Source organism: Mesoplodon densirostris, chromosome 1, assembly GCF_025265405.1.
Source record: "Mesoplodon densirostris isolate mMesDen1 chromosome 1, mMesDen1 primary haplotype, whole genome shotgun sequence".
In the NCBI taxonomy this organism is placed as follows: domain Eukaryota; kingdom Metazoa; phylum Chordata; class Mammalia; order Artiodactyla; family Ziphiidae; genus Mesoplodon; species Mesoplodon densirostris.
In genome coordinates this window covers 111,973,196-111,995,487 of record NC_082661.1, presented here as the reverse complement: position 1 = coordinate 111,995,487, position 22,292 = coordinate 111,973,196, and the positions used below count along the sequence as shown (strand labels likewise).

The 22,292-nt window shown below is 43.6% G+C and overlaps 1 protein-coding gene across 5 annotated transcripts in view; it reads left to right on the top strand.

Moving 5' to 3' along the window:
- The window catches only part of PCNX2 (pecanex 2), a 287,082-nt gene that overhangs the window by 215,173 nt on the left and 49,617 nt on the right, over positions 1–22,292 (top strand). For all 5 annotated transcript variants that reach the window (XM_060107858.1, XM_060107868.1, XM_060107877.1 and 2 more), the window contains 2 exons: positions 10,278–10,336; positions 14,436–14,651. In XM_060107858.1, the coding sequence (XP_059963841.1) occupies positions 10,278–10,336; positions 14,436–14,651 (275 nt within the window). The remainder of the gene's footprint in view (positions 1–10,277; positions 10,337–14,435; positions 14,652–22,292) is intronic.

Genomic DNA, 22,292 nt, shown 5'->3' with positions numbered 1-22,292 from the left:
TCTCTGGCTGATACGCCCTGTGTCTTAATCAGTCCTTCCACCTCCCTTCTCGGCCTTGGATTTGCTCAACTGGAAACCCAGGTCTATGTCTGAATGCTGTTATGTCTGCAACACTAAATGATGAACTTGGCCCCAACCTGCTGTTTTGCTGACGGATGAGAAAGCTCACACACACACGTACCCAGGGGTAAGGTTTGACACTTTGGGTGTGGTGGTGAGCGATTATGCAAATGTATTCCAGAAGTAGGCCGCTTTTGAGGAACTCCAGTGTGTTGAATTTCTCAGCGCCGGTTTGAGCTTATTATTCATTATGCTGCAATGCATAATTTTACTCAGAGTCCTGTGCCATCCTGCTGAGCAGTTACAGAATCTAGAAAGTGCAGAGTAGTGAAATTGACCGGGCGCCTGCCGGAAGGGCTCCACCTGCCCACCTGCTGCCGGCTGTCTGGTGCTGCTGACTCGACATGTCAAGGTCACCCGGGAGTCAAGGTCACCCAGGAGTGAGGCTGTGTGGCAGAGTCCGGCTGATGGGTGGTCGCAGGGAGTGTCAGCCTAGCACAGCACAAGGGCAGAGCCCTTCTCAGGACTGGCAGCTTTTTCAGCTTTTAAGGATGTGTTAGAGATGGGATTGATTGATTCTAAACAAAGGAAGGCAGAAGGCTTCAGCTTTTAAATCTGCATTGCCTCAAAGCCTTTCACTGCAGGGCTCACACGTTCCTGGTGCAGGAGATTTCCTGGGCAGATGGAGGTATCTGCACAGTGAGGGTTCACTCCCCAACACCAAGAACCCTGAGCGCTTTAGAAGGCCTTGCTTGTGATCAGCCAACACGCAAAGTGCACGTTACCGGCCACGCCATCCCCGTTGCCGACAGAGATATGGGAGGAGCCATATGGGCTGTGGGGTGACCCCTCTGAGTCCTGGGGGACTAATGCATTTGAGGCTGTAGCTTAAGACTCACTCCTTACCACTGCAGTCATGGGGTAGGGGGCGCCCTTTAGTCTTGTTACTGTCGACTGAAAACATGCACAACTGAAAAGTTGAGAATTATGTTTTATTCTGAGGACTTTCTGAGGGCTTCAGACCCAGAAGTCAGTCTCTCAGATGGCTCTGAGGGACGGCTCCAAAGAGGTAAGGGGGGAGCCAGGATATAGAGGAGTTTTTTCAAGAAAAACCAGGTAGTCGGAACATCAAAGGGTTACTGTTAATTAAAGAAAACCAGGCATCTCAAGTTAAGGAATATAGCGCTTTTCTCTATATGGGCAGATGCAAGAGTCTGGGCTCACTGAAATCATTCCTTTGATATGCACCTTAACTATCTAGGGTCAGTGTCATGTTCTTTCCCATCCTGAGTCTCCTCAGGGTGCACGTTTGGGGGTGGCTGCAGTGGCTGAGGGCTTGGTGGTGGGCATCCTGTTTGCTTCCATCCTGAGTTCCCTCAGGGTGCACCGTCTGGGCAGCTGTAATGTGGTGGCTTGATGGCTGCAACATCCTTTGTTTACTGATACGGAAGGTGACATTTTTCATTCACAATACCCTAAGCGTATTTCCAAGGCTGACTTCCGTACCTCACTATTGAAAGCCAAGACCTGACCCAGGCTTTGCATGTGGTTGCTGTTTCGGGGTTCCTGGTACTATTGGCTGATGAATGAAATGAATGCATTATGTGAACATAGGAAGCCGTGCTCTTTTTTTCTTGTCGCTTTGGAAACATTCTGCTATCATCACTCCGTAGGGTTTATAATGCTCTTTCATGTCTGGATTACTGTGTTTGCCTCTCTCTGTAAATGCAATTAAGTAGACAGATGCTCCCCATCAAGCTTGTTTAAATGAAAAATGACCAGTAATGGAAAAATAATCGCATACATGAGAATTAGAAAAAATATTACCTGATAAGAATAATGGCAATTTAATGTATTATATTCCTTTTCTGATTTGTAATGTCTTACTAAGTTACATTTTAAAAAATTATTTGTTTTGGAGGTTGTGTGGTTGGAACTTAATTTCCTAGAGACAGGAAAGGCTTTGGAGAGAGGTGTACTTTGAGGTTTGAGAGAAAGGAGAGAAAGTTCTTAGTGGATTTTAAAGAAAATTGCATAGAAAATGAAATTTTAAAAACGATTAATTTTAAGAGCCGTCCAAAAATAATAGAACACTAGCTTCCTAGCTAAAGTTATCACAGGCAAAGGAGAGCCACTTGGGAAGCCTTCTGAGGAGGTTTTCTTGTCATTGTCACACTGTCTGGGGGAAAAGCTGGGGCAGGTGGCAGACACTTGGAGGAGGTGAATGAACTCATTTTCTGTTGACTCTGGTCCCTATGCTCCCAGAGCCAAGATTCAACACAATTTTAATATTTAAAATCAAATTTGAAAAACACTGTCAGGATAAAAAAAATACTATTTCTTTTTCCCCGTAAAAAGTACTGATGCGGTGATATCAAAACTATTTTCTGTTCATCCATTGTCAATCATGATGACCCTGGGTAACAGGCCTGTTACAAGGTTAAAGTGATTCTTAGTTTAGTTTTGTAGTAGACTGCCATAGAAGGGACTCTGTATTTTAATTTCCTACCAAAAGTGCTATGTTTTAGTGCGATTTTATGCACTCAGAAAACTGAGGATCAGAAGAATTATGTGATTCTCTCCTTTACATCCCTCAATAATTTAATAAGTCATAAAGCAAGTGAGAAACAGAAATCAGATTTATCAACTTAAAGTTGCAGTCTTATTCTTGGGGTTCCCCTGCCTTATTGTTTGTGTACTGTTTCCAGGCCGAATTATTTTGCATAGGGTACACCATCATTAAAAATGCAAACATGAGATGTCAAACCTGCATAAATACCTTTATTTATAATTTTAGTCAGTGTAACTGATTTGACCAGGTATCACATGGTGACTGTAGAATTAGGAGCATCCTTTTAGTTGAACTTGATTTTGTAACAGATCTGAAGACTGAGTGCAGGTGAGGTACAATGTTATACTTTAGGAGTGAATAAAATAGCAAAGGAAAAGTGAAGTCCATCTCAGTGGAAAAAAGAGCTGGTGTGATTTTAATAAGTGCCACATCCCTTGAGGACTAAACAGCACCATGTCTTAACGGGCTTCATGTTCGGAGAACGTGTCTTCTCTAGTTGTGTCTCTCCTGACACAAGTGACTGTGAAAACGGAAGGATCTAGATGTAACTCATCAGGGCTGTGCATGTCACTGCAAAATCCTGCAGTCCCGTTGCCAAGGGTTGACATTTCTTTTTGCTGTGTGCTCATCTTGATCCAAATTCTGTGCATACCAGGGGTAACTAATGAAAAAATAAATGTGTCTTCATCCCCAGGAGGAATAACACCCAGAACTCTAAATAAAACACTGTCAAATCCGTAACATTGGGCCTCTTTTTACCAGGAGGCTATAGCACCCAGAAGTCAAAACCTTAAATCAGTCATGTTAATCCTGGGGAAAAACCCAGCAGCACCCCAGTCATTTAATCCTTATGAATCTGCTACAATCCTGTGCATCTCCATCTTTTCAGTTCCCCATCTGGCTGACTCTTTGCCCAACCACATGCAGCTAGATTTTTTTATTACTGTTTTTATTAGTTGCATTTGCTGAAAGAGAAGAAACACTTTTCACCCCCTAAATATTTATGACTTCCCAGTGAATGAATAGTTGGACTCCTTCTCCTGTATTTGGAATGCTGGAGAGTCGTGGATTTTTCTGACTGAAATGGGAGAAGTGATCCTAATTTGTGATGCAAGCAAGTTAGGGTGAGAGATGAGAATCTCACATGAATGCATTGTAGTCACGGAATTCAGGCCTGCTATTAGCTATGGAGACTTTTTTAATTAAACTTTTTTTTTTTAAAGCTAAGTATAGATTCACATGGAGTTGAAAGAAAGAATAAAAAGAGATCTCCCCATATACTCTTTATCCAATTTACATGTGTTAACGTCTTGTAAAACGATCCCCAGGATATTGATGTTGGTCCAGTCAAGATACAGACCAAGTCCATTCCCACAGAGACCTCTCCTGCTGCCCTTTGGTAGTCACACACTCTTCCTTTCTGCCTCTCCCTCCGTCTTACCTCCTGTTAACCACTAATCGGTTCTCCAACTCTATATTTTGTCATTGCAAGAGTTTTATATGAACGGAATCATATAGTGTTTAAACCTCATGGGATTGGCTGTTTTCACTCACTGTAGTTCAGTGAAGATTCTTCCAGGTTGTTGTATGTCAGCAGTTTGCCCCTTTAATTGCTAAGCAGTATCCCATAGTATGGAAACCACAGTCTGTTTAACAACTCACCCACTAAGGGACATCTGGGTTGCTTCCAGTTTTTGGCTATTATGAATAAAGCTGCCAGGGACATTTGTCTATGGGTTTTTAGGTGAACATAAGTCTTCACTTCTCTGGCATAATTGCCCAGGAATATAATTGCTGGGTCACATGGTAGTTTTTTTAAAGAAACTGCCAAACTTTTTTCAGAGGAGCGATACCATTTTACATCCCCACCAGCAATGTGTAAGGGATCTAGTTTCTCCATATCCTTGCAGGTATATTGATGTTTTCACTATTTTATACTTTAGCCATTCTAATGGGTATATAGTGATATCTCACTGTGGTTTTAATCTTCATTTCCCTAATGACTTAGGACATTGAACATCTTTTTCTGAGCTTATTTGCCATCAGTATGTCCTCTTCAGGGAAATGTTTGTTCACGTCTTTGCTCACTTTCTAATTGGATTCTTTGTGGGTTTTTTGTTTGTTTTGTTTTGGTTTTCTTACTGCTGAGTTTTGAGGGTTTTTTATATATTCTAGATACTAGCACTTTGTTGGATATGCAGTTTGCAAATATTTTCTCTCAGTCTGTACCTGGTCTTTTCATCCTTTTAACGGAGTATTTTACAAAACAAAAGTTTTTCAAAAGATGTTCTTGTTAAATGCACATGGACAATTCTCCAGAATAAACCATGTGTTAGGCCATAAAACAAACCTCAATAAATTTAAAAGGATTGAAATCATGCCACATATGTTCTTCAGCTACAATGGAATGAAATCAGAAATTAACAGCAAGAGGAAATCTGGAAAGTTCCCAAAGAAGTGTAAAGTAAAGCTACTTAAACAACCAATGGGTCAAAAAACAAATCACAAGAGAAAATAAAAAATATTTTGTGATGAATGAAAATGAAAACATAATATATTAAAACTTACAGTATGTAGCAAAAGCAGTGCTCAGAGGGAAATTCATAGCTGTAAATGCCTAAATGAAAAAATAAGAAAAATCTCAAATCAATAAACTAGTCTTCCATGTCAAGGAACTAGAAAAAGAAGAGCAAACTAAACCAAAGCAAGCAGACAGATGGAAATAATAAAGATTAAAATGGAGAGAAATGAAATAGATAATAGAAAATCAATAGAAATAATAAATTACACCAAAAGTTGATTCTTTGAAAAGATTGACAAAATTGACAAGCCTTTACCAAGAATGACCAAGAAAAAAAGAGAGAAGACTCAAATTACTAAAATCATGGAAGTGGGTCCATTACTACCAACATTACATAATTGAAAGAGAATTCTATGAACTACCGTGTACCAACAAATTAAATAACCTAGCTGAACTGGAGGAATTCCTAGAAGCACACACCCTACCAAAACTGACTGAAAAAGAAATGGAAAATCTGAATAGACCTATAACAAGTAAAGGGAATTAATTGGTAATCAAAAAACTCCTAACAAAGAAAAGCCCAGGATGAGTTGGCTTCCCTCTGGAATTCTGTAAAATGTTTAAAGAAGAATTAACATCAGTCCTTCTCAAATCTCCCAAAAAAGAGTGGAAGAAGGAATAGTTCCTAAATCATTCTGTGGGTCCAGTATTACCCTGATACCAAAGCCAGACAAAGTCATCACAAGCAAAGAAAACCTTAGACCAATATCCCTTATGAATATAGATGCAAAAATCATCAAAAAATACTAACCCAGATGAAACGTGTATATATTCAACTTAAAAGGTGACAGTGTCCTTATTTAGTCTCTGGCTGCCTTCTCATTGTCCAGATTTCTCTAATGCTGCCTGCCGCATGCAGAGAACTGTTGCAGGAAGGGGGACCCCTTCCAGGGCCAGCCAGTGGGCTCTTATCTAGCACTCAGAAATGTGTCTGAGGAGACACACGTGCTGACAAATCAAGAAACTTTATTGGGAAGGGGCGCCCGGGCGGAGAGCAGGAGGGTCAGGGAACCCAGGAGGACTGCTCTGCTACGTGGCTCGCAGTCTTGGGTTTTATGATGATGGGGTTAGTTTCCGAGTTGTCTCTGGCCAATCATTCTGACTCAGGGTCCTTCCTGGTGGCCTGCGCATCGCTCAGCCAAGATGGATTCCAGCGAGGAGGATTCTGGGAGGTTGGTAGGACATATGGACTGGCGTCTCCTCTCTCCTTTTGACCTTTCCTGAATTCTTCTGGTTGGTGGTGGCTTGTTAGTTCCGAGTTCCTTACCAGGACTTCCTGTTGTAAGAGAACTCATGCCAGTGGCTACTATGGTGCCTGGCCAGGGCGGGCGGGTTCGTCAGTGGTCCCCCTCCCAGAACTACAGTCCATCCATCCTGGCTTTGCCATATCAACAGGCATTCCAGCCAGTCACACTTCTCCATCAAAAATGGGAATACTTCTCCCATAAGTTGTCTGTGTGTGCTGACAAACTGGAACCTGAAGCAGGAGAATTAAGTAAATTACAGTTAAATTATTTAAGCTCCTCAGAAGAGGCCACATAAGAGAGAAGGTGCTGGATTTAGATGAGGGAGGCAAAGCTTGAAGGGAGGGAACCAGCCCTGCCATATTAGCATAAGAAAGGGATGCTTTGAGTAAGTCAGTTTCTCTGGGAAGACCAACAATATTACTAGATTCTCGGCCCATGGTGCTCTGGACAGCGTGGCCTAGCAATGAGCCTTGGCTTTGCCAGGCAGGGGCTAAGAGAACACACCACAGACGCCCACCTAACCACACCAGCATTCTGTACTTCCCCTGAGATTGTGGAATGAGTTGGGAGCCCACTTTTTCTCTCTGAGCAGCAGAACTGATGTTCATGCAATAGGACAGTGAAGGCAGAAATCCAATTACTGAGCTAATTAGCACCTTTGAGTGGTAAGCACCAAATTTACAGGAGGAAAGCACCAGAGATAAGCTCAAAATACCCAGTATGGTTGACAGTTGGCCTTCTTAGAGAGTCTGGTGGGAGCCAGAGGCCCTGGGGTACGCAGGCAGCAAAGCTTAGTTACCGCTGATCAGAATTTAGCACTCTGCAGCCAAAGCCTTTTGCAAAGATAGCCTTCCAGTTAACATAGTTTTAGAAGGTGTTTTAATGCCGTAAGGAGTTTGGTAAATGACTTTCTTTTGGCTCAGTCCCACTTTAAAAATTGTTTATTCTGCTGCTGAAAATTCCATTTGTCCTAGGTCTTAAGGTGAAATTAAAATTCCATTTAGGGACTAACTATGCCGACATGGGATTCCAGCCTTCATTAGAAAGAATTTTGTTGTTTGCTTTATTTTCTGCCACCCCGGGCTCTTTTATTTTCAAAGCCCATATGAGGGTATTTGCAAGGAACTGAAGCAGTAATAGAACATTGTGCTGGGGTTAATGGCCTTTTTGAGCTGTAACAGAATATTCCTCCTTTCCAACCCATCTGTAGAGTCTGTTTTACAAAACTCAAATAGGATCCTGCCTAGATGGTTCTCAAATATCTGAGACATAGGAGGAAATGAGAATACTTTTGTTTTTCTGAAGACAAACTTGCTTATTTATTTAAAATACAGATGCATCTAAGCATCTTTTTAATCTGCTCTGATTCCCAAGAGACAAGTTCACGAAAGAAGTCTGCATTCTGAGGTTTCTTAAGCACCAAAAAGTGCTTGTTGTTTAGTCACACGCAGTATGTCAACAATCACATTGAAATGTTATCTAGAAGCAGTCTCCTTTTTTCTTAGCAGGTATTATCAGAGAAAAACACTTTAGAAGCAGTATTATCTTTGACTATTCATTTATTTTGTCAACAAATGGAGTGACTGCTGCGTGCCAGATGTCAGCAAAATGGTATCCTAAGCGTCTGATATAAGAGGCAGATGTAATCAAATTATCATGTGAGAAATGGAATATTGCTGAGTATTTGGGTCTACTTTTCAAATTAATAAATGCAATGTTCTTTAAAAAAAAAAAAAAAGGAAATGGAATATTTCCTGCCATGTCAGTAAACAAAGGATGTCACAGTCATCAGCAATTGATGGTGAGCTGGTGAGCCCTGAGGGAACTCAGGAAGGAAAAGAATACCTGCCATCTAGCAGCCATCAGACTGCAGCCTTTCCCTACAGTGAACCCTGAGGAAACTCAGGATGTGAAAACACAGGATACTGGCCCGAGATAGCTGAGGTGCATATCAAAGGGATGATTTCAGTGATCCCAGACTCTAGCATCTGCCCATACACAGAAAAGTGCTAAATTCCTTAACTTGAGATATCTGGTTTTCTTTCATTAACAATAATCTTTTGACATTCAGACTACCTGCCTCTTGTTGCAAAACTTCTATATATCCTGGTTATCCCTCACCTCCTAGGAGCAGTTCTCTCAGGGTTACTTGAGATGCTCCTCCCTGGCTTGAATTCCTAGAAATTCCCCCCAAATAAAACATAACTTTCAACTTTTAGGTTGTGAATATATATATATATATTTTTTTTTTAGTTGACACACACAAAGATGTGTATGATGTAGAGTGAAGGCTCCAGAGGCCGCCCACCTGGGTCCAGATCTCGGCTAGACCACTCACGAGCTGTGAGATTTTGGACATTTAATCCACGGTGCCTCAGGTTCTTGCTCTGTGAGAACAGGTATATTCACCTAAGAAGGTGGTTGTGAAGATGTAATGAGTTAATACATGTGAAGTGCTTACATGAGTAAGTGCTACATACATGTTAACAGTCAGCTTTAGTAGTAATATTAACTGTGACACGTGCTCCAAAAGAGAGGTATGAAAGTGCACACAACACGTGAATCTCACCCAGAGCAGGTGCCAGGAAGGCTTCCCTGAGAAGGTGATTCTTAACTGAACGGGAAGAATTAGAGGAGTCAACGAGGAAAAGTGGGTGGAGCTGGAAAGGAAGTCCTCCAAATAGAGGACACAACAGGTGTAAAGGATGCAGGGGAGGGAGGGAGGGAGAAGGAGGTCAGGGCGTGTTGAAAGTGCAGAAAAAGAAGGCCAGGGTGGTTGGAGCACAGAAAACAAAGGGCAGAGGGATGGCAAAGGCAGGGGCCAGGCATGGTAAAGATCGGACCCTCATTATGTTCAAACTTGTATGGTTTAGCCATATGAAATTGCCATTTTTGCAGGTCATAAACAGTTGAATATCATCAACTTCATGTGGTGGACGTCAGTTTCACATTTCATCCTTCAAAGGATGACGAGACCACCACTCAATGTCTGAAATAAGTCAAAGCTGGTCCGGCACAGTATCTCCAAGCAGAGCAGACTGTTGCACTTATAAAGGGTTTTCAGGACATATGAAGGTCAAGGGCTGGTGAATTTTAGAGACATAAGTGGGCTGATACCCTCTGCAGGGCAGTCACTTGGGGAGTGACTGTTGACCCCTGAGAGGTCTGGACTGAGTCTGTCCCTCACCAGCTGACTTTCAGAAGCAAGGGGCCACCATGGGCTGGCTGGCTTGCTTACCAAAGCTGTAAGTTGAGGTGGGTTGTCATAACTGAAAAGGTTTAAAACTGGTTCTGGCGGCCACTGGTTACCACGGCTACAGACAATCCACCTTTTCCTGAGCTTGTGAGAGCTGTTTTTGTTCTTGTGGTTCAACCTAAGAAAGGTCTATAAGAGTGGGCCCAACTCTTGAAAGCAAGTAATGGAGACATAGACTACTAATCGTGAATTTTCTGGAATCAATTTGAAAAGAAAGATAGCTGTGTGTACACTGCTCTGAAGTTCTGAAGGTGAGTGACAGTCCATTGGCAGTTCAGATGCTTGCTTTTATTTTGTGGACCGGTGCTCAAAACTGATAAGGATCAAGGCCAATCTCCCATATCCTAAGTGCTAGTTATCTCTTCCCTCTGTGTGTTTTCTGTATTTTTCCCTCCCTTCCAACGCCTCCTTCTTCCGACAGCCTTGTCAAAGTGGAGCAAACACCCCAATGTGTGAGCTCCATCTCCCCTGCATTTCCCACTCATCCAACTGATTCTGTGAGCCCACTCTCATATGGAGGGATCTAATCAGGACCTCTTACCCTTTTGTGGCCCCTTCTAGGACAAGGCGCATGGATAATTCTAACACAAGACTGGTGGTCCAAATTGAAAAGGATCCAGGTAAGAGGATATCTTCCTTCTCTCTTTTTATGTATTTATTTTGTTGTGTACATGGATTCCTTCCATCCAAAAAGGGGAATTAAGTACTCACTATTTTTTAATCATTGTGGAGACAATGCATGTCTTGGTAAATAGGCTGATGGTAAAAAGAAAACTGTGCAAATAGAACTGATCAAGTATCCTGATTTGGTTTAGAAATGCATTCCTCCATTATTTAGAAATGATTAGATATCTTTTCAGTATTGAATGACCCTGTTAAGACATTTTAGTTTGTGTATGCTACACGTCGAATATAGACAGTAAACCTTGGTATTAGTCTTCTGGCAACATTTTTTTTGGAAAAATGTCAGTGTTATGATGTCCATAAAGGCAAGCAATTCCAGGATCCGGGATCCAGAAGTCTTCAGAAACTTTGTACCGCATTAAGCTATGGAAAGATTTACCTGCCAGAAAATTACTTTTTTCTTCCTGTAATCTATTTCACTTTTAACCATCTGACCTCTTTTTTCCTCATATCAGTATGCAAATTTCAACTATTCTGTATTTTTATCCACCTCATTCTCTCTCTCCCTTGGGCCAAAAATGTTGTCTAGGAAGAATTGTCTCATGCTTATTAGCTATATTTGAATTGCATATACATGATTAATTTGAAATCATAATTTGGAACTTGAAAACACCTGAAGAGACAGGTTTATTTTTTGTTTAACTTTACGTGAGCCCAACTTTAAGCGGGCATGGGTTGGGGTATAAGTATCTCTAGTGTGGATCCGTGGGACTCTGTAACTTTGCAGGGCCATTGATATCATGCATATGGACAGTTTCATAAGTGCATTGCACCTTTAGTTGTTCATAATTTTGTCTCATTTTAATCTAATTATACAGATGCATGGTCAGTGTGTTCTAAGCTCTCCCCTTTTAGTGGTTTAAATTCTTTTGTTTTATTCGAACGTCAGACAGTTTGAACAATTAAACAAAAGTTAATTCTCTCATTCAGGCCTTTCCTTTAAAAGTGCTAGAGACTCAAAGTAATCTCTAGTTAGTGTCTCAGGATGCATGCTGGTCCATCATAGAAAATGAATATCATGGAAGGTCAAGAAGGCTTCATCTGCATAGAAAGTTAAGCATACTGATACTTTATTAGACAACGTGACATGACTCAGTCCATAGGACAGTTCATTTCTTTCGATTAATCATGATTAGGTTATAAATGCCCTAATTTCAATTCTGCTTTTAACTGGCATGAATGCCTAGCAATGATATCCACAGTTTGATAGTGTTACTTTGTAGATTTCTTAGCGGTGGATCAGTGATCTTCCTTATGTGCATGCACTTGGGGCCACTCTGCACCTTCCTGCACCTCCAGTCATGCTCTGGTTCCCAAGGGTACAGAGCAGAGAAGCTCCGTTCAGATCTCTAGGCTTTATCTCGAACTTCCCTGAACCTCTGTCTCTACTCCAATAGCTGGAAGGGGTCCTTGAGCTTTGCTTTAGGCCTTTTCTCTTTGGGGCAACTCTATGCTTCTCTGACTTTCCAGAGCCAGAATTTACTCCCCAAAGAAAACATGCACTTAAAATAAAAGCACTGATGGCAAACTTTCCTCCTAGCCTCTCCCAGTACTTCTAACTCCCCCAAGACCACAGACCAGGAGGACTTCCCTGTTCACCCATTCTTCTCAGAAAAGGTTCTATCCTTCATCGTGAGAGATCTGACAGAGGAAATAAAAGGAGTCTGGGCCCAGCAAGGAGATGACAAGAAATGCACTACAAAGCCCCAGTTTCACGCCCTTGAAACACACTAGCCTTCCACTGGGAAGCAGGGCAATCTGTCACTCCATCTCCTTTGCTGTATCCTTGCTCCTTCTTGGGGTCCTGAGCCACCCGATTCAAATGGCTAAGGTTAAACAAACAAGCAACAGTTGACAATACCAAGTCCTGGCCAGGATGCGGAACAGCTGGAATTCTCAGTCCCTGTGACGGGGCTGCAAAACAGTCCAGCCACTTTGGAGAACAGCAGTGCCACTCCTAGGGGTTGACTCAAGCGAAATGAAAACGTGTTCACATAAACTTCTGTTCATGAGTATTGTGAGTGGCTTTATTCATCATCACCAACACTGGAAACAACCCAAAGGTCCTTGAGCTGTTGAATGGATAAGCAAACTGTAGTAGCTGCATACAAAAGAAACAGAACAGAGTGCTGCTGTGTACCACAGTATGGATGAACACAAATGCATCATTCTAAGTGGTGGTTACGTGACTATGTTAAGCATATGTTAAGACTCATAGGATTGGACACTAAAAAGGGTGAATTTTACTCTCTATAAGTTACTCCTCAATAAGTCTGAGTCTGATATACATATATAACTTAAAAACAATAAATTGCCTCAATATATAATAATTTATATCTATGTATATAATATATAAAATATAGGCTTGTATATAATATATATAGATTTGTGTATAATATATAATATTATATATAGATTTGTATATAATATTAGTAATGGTTATGAATATTGTTGAATGTATGTATATATAGACTGTTTATTTTCTGTATATAATATATAATACTAGCAAAAATTATTTATATTGTAGAATATATGTATGTATGTATATATATATGTGTGTGTGTATACACACACACACACACACACACACACACACACACACAGTTTATCTGTAAATTATATCTCAATGAAACCCTGGAGTCACTTGATGGGAATGTTCTCAGAGGCAAAATTTCTCTTAATGAAGCTGTATCATCTATGGTGTTATCTATTACTCAACAGATAGTTAGTGATTCTCTACTACGTGTTAGGAATTCTGCCAGTATTGGGATACAAAAATAAGCATTTTCAGTCTTCCTTCACTGTTGGGTGCATTGGAGAAATTGAATGTTAATCAATACACATACATATACACACAAAAGAACAGAAGTCAAATTCCAACTGTGACAAGTGCTTCAAAGCAGAGGGTCACAGTCCTGACAGCCTGTAACAGGGGACTTGGCCTGGCGAGGCGGTCAGTGAAGGCTTCCCTGAGGTGGCCATCAAGTGGAGGTCTGAAGAATCGTAGCGGTAATAAGCCAGAGAGGAATGGAAGGAAAACCCAAGCAGAAAGATCAGTCTCTGCAAAACCCTGGGGTGGGCGGGGGCCTGTGAGTCATTCAACTGAGAGAAGTTCTGTGTTGCTGAACATGAAGGATGAGGAAGGGGTTAGTGGGAGGTGAGGATGGAGAGTGAAGTGGGGAGCAGACCACACGGCGCCCCTGGTGTGACTATACATGCTGGGTTGATCAGGGCTGTCCTGGCTTATTCCTATGAAGGATAACTTATGGGACCCTATTAAGGGCGATGTTATAAAGTCGTCTCTATCTTAAGAGCCCTGAGAAACCACTTTGAATCATGGGTTGGGGGGGTCCTGGATGGCACCTTCCCCTTTCCAGTCTGGAAAGCTTGTTCTGGCTGTGAGGTAGAGAATCGATGAGCGAGCAGGTCCCAGTGAAGATGCATAGGTGAGTCACATGACCACTGTGTGGGATATTTTTGTATCCCAATACTGGCTCACAGAGAGTGAGCATCTACTTGAGAAATCATGGAGCTTGGAATAGGGTAGGGGTAATGGGAATGGAGAAAAGTAGGAAGATGCAAAAAATACGTGAAGAAAGTAAAATTGAGAGGCTTGGGTGGGAAGGAGTGGGAAGAAAGATCCCTAGGTTGTGGCCGACTGGATGGTGGGGCCGTTGGCTGAGGTGGAGAGCGGATGTGGGGACCTGACATGGACCACTGCGGGGGGAAGCATCTGAAACGTACAAGAGGTGTTAGGTCCATGAGGAAGTAGATGGGTCGAGAGCCCAGGCCAGAGATCTCAGCTGGAGGTAGGCATTTGTCGGGTGTCTCATTTAGACACGAACTTAATCCATGTGTGCAGATGACATTGACCAGAAAGAGTATAGCAGGAAGAAATAGGAGGGTGTCACCACCCTGGCGGGCGAAGTGTCTGAAGATCTGATTCACCCCCATCAAGTGACAGCTCCCTGTCTCCCAGGTCAAGCACGCTGGAGTGGGACTCACTGGGCATATTCCTTCTCGTCCTGTCTTCAGGAAACGATGGCAACAACCTCAATTCCATCTTCTACGAACACTTGACAAGGGCCCTCCAGGAATCCCTCTGTGGAGACCTCGTCCTTGGCCGATGGGGTAACTACAGCTCTGGCGATTGCTTTATATTGGCTTCAGATTACCTCAATGCTTTCATTCACCTGATTGAAATCAGCAATGGGCTTGTCACCTTTCAACTTCGGGGACTGGAATTCCGAGGTAAGAATCTCTTTATCGTTGAAGTTGTCGGAAGTCAGTCATTTGAGTTAATTATCATGCGAAGCTTTAATAAGAAGTCACCCTTAAAAAGGAAGAATGGAATGCCTGTCCTACAGAATGAGAATTAGGGAACTTGCTACAGTCACTTTGTTCCATGTATTTGGATATAACTAAACCCCAGTCATCTGAGGTAATCATAAGGTGAAACGTCTGGTGTAAACCTTCAGAGTAGCAAGTCAGGGTTTTGGTTTCATTCCTTCTGGGAAAAACTCAGAAGCAATAAGAGGGTGTGGACCATATGGAACCTGGTTCCTTGGGTTACGAGTGTCATGGTCTATTGTGGGTGAGTCATTTAGTGTCTCTTAGCTTTTTTTTTTTTTATCATCTGTAAAATGATAATAAGAAGAATGGCTGCCTCATAAAGTCATTGTGTGATTTAAATGAGATCACGTACATGCAGGCACTACATGAATGCTTACTGCCCTGTGGTGACTGAGTTGGCCTGAATCTTGGAAGTGTGACTCTGCTTTTTCCATGAATCAGACGCTGCAGTTGTGTCGTGATCACGCTGGGATCAGCATCCCAGATGTACTCATGGGCCCGTCTCCTGGGTTCTTTGTTTATCCTTGATTCATACATGCCTTTCTCCAATACAACCCTCCCTCTGTGTCAGGCAATGTTCTAATGCTGGGGATGCAATGGGCACATGACCTTGAGTGTTACCCTCATGACGTGGAAAATAAACAAGTAGACAAATGAGCAAAGAAGTCACAGCTTGCAGAAAAGGTATAAGGAGGTGAATAAGGGTCTGTGAGCTAAATCACTGCAGAGGGTGAGGAAGTGGTACATGAGATGGGATCGTCAGGGAAGGATCCTGAGGAGAACAGGAAGAAGAATGTTCTAGGCCCAGAACTGGGAACTGCTGAATGTCTGAGTCGGGAGCAACCTGGGAGGAATGACCTGACCAGAGAGGGTGGGAGGCCGGGTCATGGGGGCCTCCTGGCCAGGGGTAAGGGCTGCATTTTTTTTCTGTGCACAGTGGGGAGCCATGGAGGGTTCTGGAAAGGGGGATGACTGACCTAGTTTGCACTTGAAGACCTCGTTCTGGTAGCCGTGCAGAGAGGGTGCCAGAGGGGATGAAAGCAAAAAAGGGGGGACCACTTAGGAGTGTCCTGTAGTCACCCCAGCAGGAGAAGATGCTGGAGGCACAGACGTGCTAGGAGGCTTGGAGGTGGATGGGCCCACGTGTTGGGATGAGGGAAGCTGGAGTGCTCAGGCTGCTCCCCGCTTTCTAGGTTGAGTGCCTGGTGGACAGAGGTCCGTTTACTGAAGCTGGGAAGCCTGGATGAGGAGCGACAGTTTTGCATTTGAGGATGCAATCAACAGCTCCATTTTGGATATTTTCAAATGTGCTTGATTCATCCAGGTGAATGTCAGGTAGCTAGTTGGACGTATGAGTCTAATATTCACTTGGGAGACATTTATTCAGCACTGCTCATATGTCAAGCACTGGCTTAGGTGCTTGGAGTACAGAAGTGAAGGCCCCGCCTTAAGGAGCTCGGAGCCTCGTCGCAAGGCAGACACGCGATGGGCAATTACTGCTCAGCGAGGTGAGTGTTAAGGTGGCACTGCACACGGGATGCTTGGGGTCCAGAGAAGGGGCACTGGAATCAGACTGGAGTCTGGTCAGCTCGACAGAGGAGGGGCTGCAGTTGAAACAGAGAGGAGGGAACAGCTGGTGTGATGACAAAGAGGCACGAAGGAGCCAGATGTGGTTTCCAGGTGGTTTGGGAAGAAGCAGTCACAGAAAATGCTAGAAAGGTAAACAGGAGTCAGGTCATGGCCATCCAGAACCTCACAGTGACAAAAAGACACCTTTCACCCAAGAACAAATGGCCATTACTTCACTTTTTAAAAACTATTACTTGAAGAGGATTCTTGTGCATCCTTAGAAATTCTAGGAATCTAAGTTAGGGAGCTTATTTTGGAAAAGGTTTTTGGGCTGAGGGAGTAATGATCAGATTGTACAGAAAAGAGGGGCAATGTTTCCCTGGCATTTTGCACAAATGCCAGAAAATGCCACGGAAGGTGGTGGAAATTAAGTGTCTCTGGTGCAATAATGCAATAGAATTGCCTATTTTGAGAGCTTTCCATTTTTCCCGGAATTCAAAGGAAGAACTTTTAAGGTTTGCTGAGTTAAATCTGAGTTATTGTTATAGCACAAGTTCTATGTGGCTTACAGCTTTTTTCGCAAACTTAACCCATCTTTGAATCGAAGAGGCTCAAAGTTAATTAGATTCTAGAAGTCTGCCGGCTCCTCATCACCAACAGGGGTTCTTTTAAAAAAATTTTTTTTAATTGACATATAGTTGATTTACAATGTTATGCTAATTTCTGCTGTACAGTAAAATGACTCAGTAATACACATATACACATTCTTTTTTATATTCTTTTTCATTATGGTTTATCCCAGGATATTGAATATAGTTCCCTCTGCTATACAGTAGGACCTTGTTGTCCATCCATTCTATACGTAATAGTTTGCATCTACTAACCCCAAACTCCTGGTCTGTCCCTCTCCCTCCCACTTTCCCCTTGGCAACCACAAGCTTGTTCTCTATGTCTGTGAGTCTGTTTCTGTTTGATAGGTAAGTTCACTCGTGCCATATTTTAGCTTCCACATAGAAGTGATATCATATGGTATTTGTCTTTCTCTGTCTGACTTACTTCACTTAGTATGATAACCTCTAGTTGCATCCATGTCACTGCAAAGGCATTATTCTTTTTTATGGCTGAGTAATATTCCACTGTATATATGTACCACATCTTCTTTATCCATCCATCTGTCGATGGACATTTAGGTTGTTTCCATGTCTTGGCTGTTGTGAATAGTGCTGCTATGAACATTGGGGTGCTTAAATATTTTTAAATTATAGTTTTGTCCAGATACATGCCCAGGAGTGGGATTGCTGCATCATATGGTAGCTCTATTTTTAGTTTTTTAAGGAACCTCCATACAGTTTTCCATAGTAGCTGTACCAATTTATATTCCCACCAATAGAGTAGGGGTTTTTAATCTACCACAGTGAATGTTTTGGTCTCACCTCAACGAATTGTTTTCTTTTTTGACTTAACCATTCATGTCTAGGGCTGGCTACCAGCCCTGGCCCCTTGGTGCCACTCAGCCTCCAATGGGTGGGATGAGGCATCTTCACAGCTAGGTGGTCTCTGGGCTCCAAAGGGGGGAACACAAACACTGCAAGGCCTCTTATGGCCCAGCCTCCAGCACAGGTACCAAGTCACCCGTACCATCTTTCATCGACCCCAGCCAATCCCAAATACAGCTCAGATTCAGGTGGTAGACAAGGGGCCCTGTCACACTGCATGAGTCACTGGGGGCCAATCTTATAACAACATACCAGACTCCAGAAACGTCACTGGGTGAAATATGGAAGGAAGCTGGGGACCAACATAGATGTGCTGGGCACAAGACAGAGGCAGTGATCGTGTAAAGTGATTGCCCAGGAATGATGTCTTGAGAAACAAAGCCAGCTAGCCTGCCCGATGCCCCTCACTCTTGTACAACACCTTTTCCTTGACCTAGTTCTGCTGGAGTTTGGAACACAGGGCTATTGAGAGGTCATGTACCTTGACGAAATCTAGATTATGCTTTTGTTGCAGGAAGAAACCAGCTGACCTAAAAAGCCCGTTCTGTTTTCTATCTCTTTGCACCATCCAGTACCATATTCCCAGGGAAGATCTTATTTTCTTTTTCCTCTTTGGGTGTTTCTGCAAGATATATTTTTAGGACTTCATTTTTCTTTCCGTTTTCCCATTTTCCCAAATAGCAGGCTTTATTTTGGTCAAATTTTCACCTCCTTCAGCACAACCTGGGACAGTCAAAATACAGATGCGTTAGGCCTCTCTCCTGAAGCGTACCAAAGCCACCAGTGAACAGATGAACTGCTCCCAGCACAAGTCAACTCTGACTCAGGAAATGAACAGTACACCCTAGAGGAAACCTCTGCAAGGCCAGGGAGCAAGAAGGTCCATCTGTCTTTCTCTCACTGGAAGGGATGCATTTGTGTCCATAGGAATTTTTAGTTGCAAATGACAGAAATCATCTCTGGCTAACTGAAGCAGGAAAAGGGTTTATTGGAAGCTATTACACAGGGCACAGACTTGCTGAGATGGCCGGAGAAGCAGGCTTGGTGGCTATCACACGAGAACCTGAAATCACACAGCAGCGCTGAGCCTGTGAAGGGGTTGCACGTCAGCTGGTGGACCCAGCACTGCCCTCACGTCATTGACATCATGATCCTGGATATTGGATGCTACTGCTGTTATCACTTCTGTCCCCAAAACAGGATGAATGGCCTCTGCCACCACCTCCCTTCCCTTCCAGAATGCTTTCCACACGAGCCCTGCTTCTTTGTGTCCCTAGCTCATTCGTCCACATCTAGTGTGGGTGCATCTGACGGAAAAGATGCTGAGATCACACACATGTGCTCTAGATGCAAAGGAGAGGAGGACAAAGAGGGTCTGACTTTTCAGTTCCTGTAGTAGGAGGTGACGACTCCCACTCGCCGAGACTTATAACATGGGTACATTGGTTGATGTCCTGCTAGTTGCTGTCATAGTTGAGTCCCAGATCTCAGGGGCTGACACAATAGATGTTTATTTTGCATTCACATAGAGTCCAACCAGTGAGAGGAGGTGGTGGGGTGAGGGGATGGTACCATTCCACGCTGCCAGGGATCTTGGCCAGTACAAGTTCTGCCTATTCCCTAGAGCACTGCTTTCGGGGTCACCCTGGGCTTCATGTCAAGCTGGCAGAGAGTGGAGGATTGCATGGAAGATTGTTATGGGCCAGTTCTGAACCCGGGATGCATCATTCGCTCTTAAATTCAGTTGTCCAGAATTGACATAACTATTGCATTGGCCGAAAAGTTCGTTCGGGTTTTCTCATCACATCTTATGGAAAAACCCGAATGAACTTTTCAGCCAACCCAATGTAAGAGAAATGTTGTCTAGCTGAGTACCCAGGAGAAAAAGTAAAAAGGTTTGGTGAACAGTTAGCTGGTCTCCGGCACTGTGGGTAGTTTCCAAACAGAATAGGGGTTTAGATCCTGGGTAGCCCAAAAGATTGATCAGGGTTCACGGCACATCCCATTTCCACTGGATGGTACTATAGTGGATGATTGATATAAATTCAAATCAAGAATACAAACAGGGGGTCTTCCCTGGTGGCGCAGTGGTTAAGAGTCTGCCTGCCGATGCAGGGGACACGGGTTCGTGCCCCGGTCCGGGAGGATCCCGCATGCCGCAAAAAAAAAAAAAAAAAAAAAAAGAATACAAGCAAAGAAGCCACGTTCTTCTATTCTCCTCCTTTTGGCCTATGCATCCCAGAATAGAAATACAATTTTTTGTTACTGAGCATGTAATGAAACAGGATTGTACTGCTGCTCTTGGGCTTATGAGTGTCCCTTGCATTTACCCAACCAGAGAGCCTTGAAGGAAACCATTCAAGAGTTGGCAAATTAATCACTGGCTTTAAATCTAAGTCAAGGAAATGGATAATGCACTTTCGAAGGTCCACAGTGTGAGGGTCGCCAAGTTCAAGCCTTTGCAAAAGAAATGGAATCTGTTGGATTGGAAAACCCATTTAACCATAATCCGAGTAGGTGGGCACAGAAAGAAGGGAAAGTGAGAACTGATGATCTGTTCAGTCCATGTCTGTTCTCTGCTAGTCACCCAGGTGACCTAGGTGGATGGCTTATTTCTCTAAAAGAGGAGAAACATGAAAGAGGAGGACAGAGCTGCCAGCAAGAGCAGTCAGGCAACTTGAATACTGTCTTTAGAAATGAAGAAGAGAAGAACCAAGAATAGGAGCAAAAATAAGGGCATTGCAGGGAATCCTTTATGACATACAAAGCACTCTCTCACCCGTGCAGGTGACCTCTACCCTCAGAACGGTCATAATCCCAACACTTCCTCCCATTTAACTAACGGGGAAATCCAGGCTCCCGGAGATGAATTCTTATCTGAGGCTCACAGCTACTTAGTGGTAGAGTTGGGCAAACCCACAAGACTCTCTTAACTTCTGTTTCTACCTGACCATTTCCTGTTTTTACATTCTTCCTTTCGGGTATTTGTTTGAAATTTGTACTATGGTGTTCATTTGGTTTACTAAACACTAATTAAATGGGGTATAATGCCTTCAATCACTTGTATAGCCTTGCAAAAGTTCCATATCATCTTCCCAGTTGCAAAGAAAACTCCACTTTAGGTCAGGCTCTTCAACTGGGCACACACATGACTTGGCTTCTCAGAGTGTCAATTCCTTCATCAAAGCCTCGGTGTGATTATAAGTTCCTTCCAGCTCTGACGGCCCATCAGTCCAGGAGATATAAAATGCTTCCACCATATCATCACTGGGGGGAAGTTGAACATCTCCCTGCTGGAGTTTGTTATAATTTCCTCCCAGGGAATAGGTGTTGCTGGTAGATAGCCCAGTGCTTGGAACCACGGCTGGTGTCAAGGGGGGATGTTAAGTAGCTGCTGGCTTCCTGCTGGTACAGGGTCACCACAGGCAAGGTGGACATGCCTAAGCATTAGTCTACCAGCTGAGGATCGGATCGGGCATCAGAAGCATTTCCATGACGATGAAGCGGCGTGGAGGAATTTCAGGCCAAGGGAAGAGGAGGGCTTGCTATGATGGCAGGTGCTGGAATCCGAAGGGCTGGGAGGATGGAACCCATGGTGGGGCGTTAAAGAAAAGGCGTGAGCGTGGGAGGAGGATGGGGTAGGGAAGTAGTCCATCCCCAGCATGAAGAGCGCACTTGAGATCAGCGATCATGACTTTGTAAGAAGACCCATTAAGATGGCTCGTATTTTTCTCTCTAAGCCACATCCAGCTTCATGGGTGCAGGTGTGAAGGGCAGAGGTGGAGTTAATCGAGGTTGGGGTTGAGCCAGATGAAGGTCGTGAAGGCAAGGACAAGGGTGTGATAGTGATTTTGATGCCTGGCTGTGGAATGTAAGCTGAGAAAGAAGGGGAGGGAGGGTGTGAGAGAGGTGGAAATACCACCTGGGGAGAGGACTTCCTGGATCTGGGGAGGGCACCAGGATGGTTGAAGTTGAAAGGGTAAAGGAAATGGTTGCTGGAGATGACGAGGTTTGGAACAGATACTTACAGAGGGGAAGCACGTTGGGGTAATCCGGGTCTAGGGTTACGGTCGTGGAAATGAGTGGCTGAGGTCGGGTGGAAGATGAGATCATCGGAGGGTGGACATCAGGTCAGATGTTGTAAGGAGCATCTCGGTGGATACTGAAGTCCCAAGAGTGATGGCAGGAGGTATGTTGCAGAGTGTGACAGCGAACCAGAGCCAACATCTCCACGGAAGGGCTGGACGTAACCTAGAGGGGCTGTAGAGGATGTCAGCAAGAGAGGGTGGGGCAGGTTCAGTGTGTCCTCTGAAAGCATCAGCTGGAAGTAAGAAGCATTTCCATGACGAGAAGTGGCGTGGAGGAATTTCAGGCCAAGGGAAGAGGAGTGTTAAAAGCAGTCCGTCCCACTGGGGAGCACTGCAGACCCACTGGGCAACAACAGGAGGAGCCATCCTTCCAGCTGAGCGCCTAG